Source organism: Nannospalax galili, unplaced genomic scaffold (assembly GCF_000622305.1).
Source record: "Nannospalax galili isolate Female #2095 unplaced genomic scaffold, S.galili_v1.0 scaffold459, whole genome shotgun sequence".
NCBI lineage: Eukaryota > Metazoa > Chordata > Mammalia > Rodentia > Spalacidae > Nannospalax > Nannospalax galili.
Window position 1 is genome coordinate 2,446,760 of NW_008344211.1, and position 7,400 is coordinate 2,454,159.

The window sequence follows — 7,400 nt, forward strand, 5'->3', positions numbered from 1 at the left end:
GGGGAGGAGGGGGAGGAGGCACAAAGGAAGAGCTCATGGCCAAAGACCCATTATCTACAGGAGCCCAGAGCCTCCCAGGGACTGGCAACAGCCCCACTGCCCCCAGTGGCCTCACACTTCCCCCACCAGGGCTTTGCCCAGGGTTTGAAGGAGGGTTTCCCTCCTTACCCCAACCCAGATCTGAGAGACTCTACCAGGCAGCCGTACCCCACTGTGCCCTCTGCTCAGTGTCAACTTTTGCTTGAAATTTGTTTCCACAGAGCCGTGGGTGGGCACTGGGGACCCTGGGGACCCTGGCAGGGAAGTCAGTGGGCAGGGTCTGAGAACCTGTGTGTGGAGTGGATGCTGGCTTCAGCTGGATTGGCAACTCCACGCCAACATTTCTTTTGGGCTGTGGGGCTCTGGGGTTATTAAGCCCGTTTAAACCCCACCTCCTGCTTATTCTATCCCTGGAACCACAGCTGCCTTCCTCTCTGAGCTCAGCTGCCACACCTGGGGCTGGGGGAGAGCAGTGAATGCCACCTAGGGGATGCTGTGGGGACACACTGAGGTGTCACATCTGCCAGGCTTCAGGCCCTTTTGAGTTCTTCCTGTGAGCCAGACCTCAGGCGGGCAGGAGAGGGCAGCAGAGGCCAGGGCCAGCCACCTCACCAGGGTCCGCTCTGGGTGGAGAGGACTCAGAAGAGGAGCCCACACTTCAGCACTCATCAGGACCCCAGGGAAGCTGTAGAGACTGGATTCCCTGTCCCTCCTCCCAAGAGCCGTCCTCTAGGGCAGAACCCCCAGTCAGGGCTATGGATCTCCTGGGCTCACAGCCACCAACAGAGGTAAAGCTGGGCTCCCCCTCCTCCCTACCTTGGACCACGGCTAGGGACACCAGCCTCACCTACCCAGTAGTGCCAGGTTAGGATGCTGGTCTGTGTGGGAGCCCCAGGCCCAAACCCACTGTTCAGCTGTTCCCAAGCTACTCGCTTACAGAAAGTCCCCAGACAGGGACTCCTGGAAAATGTGGTTATCACATACAGGGCCCCAAGTACATACCACCAGATCCCCAGGGTAAGAAAGCGACCACACTCCTGTCTGGGTGACAGGGAGGACATACTGCCCCTTTCTACTGGGACATATCAGAGCCCAGGAAACCCAGGGCTTGGTTTGCCAGGTGACCTCAGGCAAGGACTCCAGCTCAGTCTTTCTACTCCCTCCTAGGAATATTGTCATTGGTGGGTGGCCGGCAGGCAGGGAGCCGGGCTTTGGTGCATGGTCAACCTTTCCCTGCTTGGACCCTTCAATCCCAAACAGAAAAGAAAACAGCAGACCAAGGGCGCCTCCTTGGGCCAGGTGCCTTCACATCAGAGCAAACACCCGGGTTGCCCTCTAGCCCCAGGCACTGCAGGCAGACTGGGGCCCCGGTGTGGGTTCCAGGGAAAGCCCTTCCTATCTAGGCCAGACAATCCTCTCCCAGTTCTGGGGAGCCCTTGCCCAGGAGCTTTTACTGTGCCTGGTGGCTGTTGTTCCACTGTGCCCAGATCGTCCACCATGGATAACTGTGGTGTGGAGGAACAATCCATTCACTGGGTGGACTTCATATCTCCCTGACACCTGTCCTCCTCCAGGCCCTTGGTGGTGGTGGTGGTGGTGGTGGTGGTGGTGGTGGTTATGGTTATGCTAATCCCCTGGGGTCAGAACAGATAGTGAAAACATTCTAAAATGTTGGGTCCCCATTAGCGAGTAAGCGCCTCCACACTGGGAAACGGAACATGCACGTGTCCCATTTGCTTTGTGGGCATGGTGTGGGAGCTTCTCACGCATCCTTTGTGAGAGCCCAGGCAGAAATGAGCCCTGGAGAAAACCCAGTCCAACCAGAGTGTATGCCCGCTGCAGTGGCAGGAAACTTCAGGCTGTGCGAGGCAATCTGGCCTGTGGACTCCGGCCCTTCCCGGCTTGCCTGGAGCCAGGCCCTCTTGGGAAGGCCGAACTTTCCCTTTCATCCGAAGGAGGCAGATCAGGCCGGGAGACAGAGACCAGGCCTGGTCCCCAGGGAAACCCGGCCAGCTCTCCTTCAGGAAGCCTCTGGGTGCCTCCCACCCAGCTGGACCTGGGTGCGGGAGAGCTAGGAAATAAACTGAGAGAGACATGAGCCTGGAGATGTGCCAGCGATGTTCGTAGGTTGACCTTGGGACAAGGATCCAGGCCACCAATGCCATGGGCACAGAGGCCTGCAGTGATGCCCATGCCTGGTGGGTCCTGTTGGTGTTGGGGAGACTGCCACAGGATGCCTGGGAGAGCTGGGACAATGCTGGGCTCCACATCAGTGCGTTCCCCAAAGCCGATCCCAACTGGGGAGCAGTGGACCACCGAGAGGAATGTCCCAGGTCCAGCCTGCACTGCAAGCCTAAGGGCTTTTCTCTGGACCCACTTTTGTGGCCAGTGGGAGGCAGAAGGTCCCAAACTCGGAGTCTCTCCTCTGGCTTCGAACCTGCTCCTGGTTTCACGGCCAGGCAGGGCAGCGCAGCACTGTCCGCAGCCCCGCAGCCTGATGCTGCTACAGCCCCAGCTCTTCAGCAAAGGGGCCTCTGGCCTAAGCCCGTCCTCTTTATCTGGATTTTATAGACAGAAGTTACTTTGGGACATTAATTGCCGGGACGAGTTTATTGATAATTTTGATGTAACAGAGCACCAGGAGAAATTACCCTCCCGTCCAGAATGTCAAACTGAGAAGAAGCAGGTTCTGAAACTCGACCCCAGCGCTCACTGCGGTGGGTCAGCACACACGGCGGGGCATCAACAACGTGGCTTACTGTGTCTGTTTTCCTAGGTGAGTGGATGGTGATCGAGTCAAGGGAGACCCAACCTTAGCAGTTTGTTGTTTCCAGAAAGAGGCAGGACAACGCTATACAGAGAAAATATGTTAGAGGCACAAACGTGGGCCCTGGGTGCCCAAGCGTCCCTTCCTCGCGGGATTTTACACAGCCTATTGGGAAAGAACAAGATTCAGGTGTTAAAAAAAATAGAAAAATAAGACAAAAAAGAAAACTTTGAAGTCACCTCATTATAACAGTTTAGGGTAGGCCAAGGCAGATGTCTGGGATAAAACTCCCATTGAGTTTTGGCAAAAAATATTATATATAAACATACACATATACATATAGATTGTGTGTGCGCACACAAATTCTTGGTTTTCCCTGGTATGTAAGACTACAGTTTTGTTTTTTTTTTTTTAATCTTTGATTATTTCTTTAGATTGAGAAATGACATTTCGAGGGACAGAGGACTCTTCTTAAAAAGCCCGAAGCCAAGAAAAATAGCTACCTTTATACAGATTTTTCTTCGGTGAGAGACTACAGGAAGATTAGCTGGGGCGGGTGGGGTGAGAAGAAAAAATTCAGATTCCCCGGATTGAATTTTTTTTTTTTTTTTGTAAATCCAGAAATCCAAAACTTTTCTTTCTAGCCAACTGGCACTGGTCACAGCCCTGACGACGCAGCCACGCGACTTTACCTGTACTTGAGACGGTTTCACAGGCCATGTACAAATGTCATACATTTTTTATTTTTGTTCTTTTTTTAGGAAAAAAATACACAAGCAGATCACCCGCAGATTGTCCTTTTATACAGCGCAGAAGGAAATTTAAAGTATGTGTCACAAAGACTGCACCTCTGCAGCCGGAATACTAAAAGGAGACAGCCTTTCATATTAGACATATTTATATAAAACATATGGAAATTTGTTTTTACACGGATCGGTCTTTGTTCAAATTTACAATGGATAGCTAAAAAAAAAAAAAAAACACTCTACACGGCAAATATTGCCAACAAAGTTACACCATTAATACTGATAAACAGAGGAGCTACGTGGTGTTTTGATTATTGGGGGGCGGGGGAACCAGAATAAATAATGGGATGAGCCTGCCTACGGTCCTCAAAGTGCCTTAACCGCATTGCCCGGCAAGCATTGCCCGGCACCGGCCTTCACGTCCAGGCATCTCGCTCGCCTTCCGGAAAGTTTCCAGTAGAGATTGGAAGACAGAAAAACACTCACTGTAAAAGTCAAGATGTAACTGAAAACGAAACTCAAGGAGAAGGACAGTGCGGGGGGGACAGAGGCCCGGGACAACCGGCCCATTCTTGGCTCCTGTTTTCTTTTTAAAAGACAAACAGCGGCTTCAGATTTGCACATTATTCGCACAGATCCACCTGTAATTACTGGCGAAGCCCCGGGTGGGGAGACGGGATGCCACTCCCTCCTCCCAGAAAAATAAAAGGACGGCTCTAGGGGAGACTTGTGCGTTCCAAGACATTCTTTCCAAAAAGTTTAAAATTCAAAGATAAATACTTAACCAGAAATAAAAGTGTTTGATAATGACTGGTCTCACTTGGAGTTTCTTCTAAAATCCTCCCTCGCGGTTGCTGCTGGAGGGTGGGGGACCTTGGCAGAATTCTTTCCACGTAGCGGGACACAACACCTTGGCAGCCCAGTTCAATAGAGTTGAAAACAGGTATTTACTGACAGCTGTGGTCTGATCAGGCCCCACAGTCACCAGTTTTTAGGACGCTGTGAAGGACTGGGAGAGGAAAGAGCCGCTTGACCATAGCGCCGGTCTCTGTGTTGGGAGTTTCTTTCCAAATATTCCGGTTACGGAGGGGCCAGACCCTTTTCCTTCTGCCCTGAAGGCTATACCTCAAGAATAAAGCAGTTTGTGGTGGTGAGCTCCTGGTCCCCGGGCCGGCCCAGACCGCAGCCTCACATCACACACGGCTTGATGTCTTGGTAGGTGACCTGCTGGTGGTAGTAAGAACCCCCACCCGCTGAGTGCATGGAGGAAGACGCCATGGCGTTGAAAGAGAAGACAAATTCCTTGCGGTCACACATGCTGGGCGACTGTGAGTGATACCTTGGGATGCCTGTGGGGTGAGGTGACAGCCAGGGGATGGGGGGGACACAATCATTAGCATGTGGGGCCAGAGTTCAGGGCAGAGAAGCCTGGCCGACCTGGGGTACAAGAGGCAGGTCAGCCCGGCTCCTGCGCAAGCCCTCCAAGCCCCAGCACTGCCTGTCCGGCAACCAGAATCCCTGGGGCTCCCATCCCTTGGTAGAGACAGAACAGATATCCCAGCAGGGCCCCTCGCTGTGCATCCCGGGACCCGCTGGGCCTCTCTGGCCTGGGACACTGCCTGGCAGGGGGCTTCCTGGAAGCCGCAGCAGAAGGCCAGTAAGGAAGGCCCGTTGCCACCTCTACTAGTTCCATTGTGGGGTCAGCAAGCGACAGGGCCATCAGCCAGGGACAAGCCTTACCCCAGAAGGCTTGCCAGGAGAACAGGCGTCCAGGGTGGGGTGGAACGGGATTAAAAAAAAAAAAAAAAAAAAAACCACAAAAAAGGAGCAGAGCAACCCCGGTGGAGAGGCAGCCTTCCCCTTCCAGCCCAGGGCCCTGCCTCCCAGGGCTGACAGCTGACCCCCGACTGCCCCTCTACCCCTTCTCTTTCCAGAACCTGGCCCAGGAGAAGGCAGCTCATGGGGGAGGGCGGCTGAGGCCAGGGTCTTCTTTCACAGTGGGGTGCAAATCTGGAGCTGGGCCTGAAGGACCTGAAAACCTGGATCCCCGAGACAAGGAGTTGGGAGTCTGCCGCTCAGAACCCCCTCCAGGCTTGGCCAGCACGTTACCCAGTCTTTGTCACCACAAAACACTCCCGGACTCAGCATCAGGGCAGCTTTCGTAAGGGGCCTGGGCTGAGCCTCCGATTGAGCGCCTGCCGGCCCTGACTGCTTTGGGCCTAACTCTTCCGTTCTGGCCTCTCCAGGCTCGCTTCAGGGGACTATCAGGAAGGTGGGACTCCTGGGCCAGGCCTGGGCTCCTGTCTCCATGCCGAGGCCTTTATGAGGAGTTAAGGAGCCTACAAACACTTAGATTATGGGGGTCTGGGCCTTTTCAGCAAGAATGGGGCCTGCCACCAGCCTTGGGGCAGCCAGCACCTACCGGGAAGTTGGAAGAGAAAGAAATGTAACCAGCATAAACTGGGGGTGGCAAACTGCTCTGATTCCTCAAAGGGGGAAAGGTGAGACTCAGAGGCACCCTGGTTGGGGCTGGTACCCTCAGAGTGGAGCTGGTATCCTGGGAGGGGAGCTGGTATCCTCGGAGCGGAGGTGGTACCCTAGGATTGGAGCTGGTACCCTTGGAGGGGAGCTGGTACCCTCAGATTGGAGCTGGTACCCTTGGAGGGGAGCTAGCTGGCACCCTCGGATTGGAGCTGGCACCCTCGGAGGGGAGCTGGTACTCTCGGGCTGGAGCTGGGTTCCCCCAAGGCAGTCAGGGTCTGGGCACATACTCTGCCCAAGGATGGGGCTCGGTACTCACCTTGCAACTCGGCGGGGGTGTTGTGACTGTTCTGGTGTAGATAGGGCTGGTCCAGCGAGTGCGTGGAGAGGCTGCCGGACAGGGGGTTGGCCGCGGGGTTGCAGGGAGACAGAGGCTGCTGTTTGATGTAGGAGGCCCCGCTGTTGAGAGCCGCAGAGGCCGAGGGCGGCCAGGCCGCGGCCGAGCTGGAGTAGACGGCGTGCGGCTCCATGACCCCGCCGGCCGCGGCCGGCAGCAGCGGCGAGGCGGGCACCGAGCCATCGTGGTGCGGGTACTCCCCGGCCGCAGAGCCCCCGCAGCCGCCCATGTACGAGTGGCCGCCGTTGGAGGGCAGGTGTGGCACCGAGTGGCCGGGCAGCGCCATGCCGTCCACGTTGCCCGCCAGGTGGCCGTTCATCATGCCCAAGCCGCCCTCCAGCGCCAAGCTGTTGGGTGTGCACGAGAGGCCCCCGGCAGAGCCCTGGAAGCCGTAGGTGTCGGGGAGGTGGTTGAAGCCCAGCCCGTTGACCATGCTGTACATGGGCTTGAGCGCCTGGCACTTCCTTCGGAAGCCGCGCGGCCGTCGGCGGAACGAGCCCTCCTCGAACATGAACTCGCTGGCCGGGTCGATGGTCCAGTAGTGGCCTTTGCCGGGCCGCCCGAGGCCCTTGGGCAGCTTGATGAAGCACTCGTTGAGGGACAGGTTGTGGCGCACCGAGTTCTTCCAGCCCTGGTAGGAGCCGCGGAAGAAGGGGAAGCGGCTCTGCAGGAACTGGTAGATCTCGCTGAGCGTCAGGCGCTTGGACGGCGAGCTCTGGATGGCCATGACGATGAGCGCGATGTAGGAGTAGGGCGGCTTCTCCGGCCGCCGCACGCCCGCGTTGGTCTTCTTGGCCTTGGCCGGGCCCGACGCCGCAGGGTCCATGGCCGCGCCGCCCCCTCCGCCGCCTCCTCCTCCGCCGAGCGGCGGCTGCTGCTTCTCGGGAGCCGCAGACATGGGTGGCTGCTGCCGCCGCCGCTGCCGCTGCTGCTCTGCGCCGCTGAGGAGCCGGGAGGAGGAGGAGGAGGA

General features: G+C 56.5%; 1 protein-coding gene and 1 long non-coding RNA gene across 4 annotated transcripts; one reads left to right on the top strand and one right to left on the bottom strand.

Annotated features, from left to right (window-relative positions):
* The first annotated feature begins 1,691 nt into the window (after positions 1 to 1,691).
* On the top strand, positions 1,692 to 4,239 carry LOC115071612. Of its 2 annotated transcripts, XR_003850722.1 has the most exons (3): positions 1,692 to 2,815; positions 3,241 to 3,330; positions 3,568 to 4,239. It is a non-coding gene; the product is annotated as an uncharacterized LOC115071612 (long non-coding RNA). The 2 variants fall into 2 exon arrangements; XR_003850721.1 differs by having other exon boundaries at positions 1,692 to 3,330.
* On the bottom strand, positions 3,528 to 7,361 carry Foxf1 (forkhead box F1). 2 transcript variants are annotated; one of them, XR_003850720.1, is made up of 3 exons: positions 6,353 to 7,359; positions 5,490 to 5,591; positions 4,799 to 4,901 (listed from the first exon to the last, which is right to left on the bottom strand). XR_003850720.1 is itself a non-coding variant. In XM_008840575.2 (2 exons), exons 1-2 carry the CDS (start codon positions 7,326 to 7,328, stop codon positions 4,741 to 4,743), a joined length of 1,137 nt encoding a protein of 378 aa, XP_008838797.1. In that variant the 5' UTR covers positions 7,329 to 7,361; the 3' UTR covers positions 3,528 to 4,740. The 2 variants fall into 2 exon arrangements, 1 of the variants encoding a protein (XP_008838797.1); XM_008840575.2 differs by lacking the exon at positions 5,490 to 5,591 and having other exon boundaries at positions 3,528 to 4,901; positions 6,353 to 7,361.
* Positions 7,362 to 7,400: the final 39 nt, after the last annotated feature.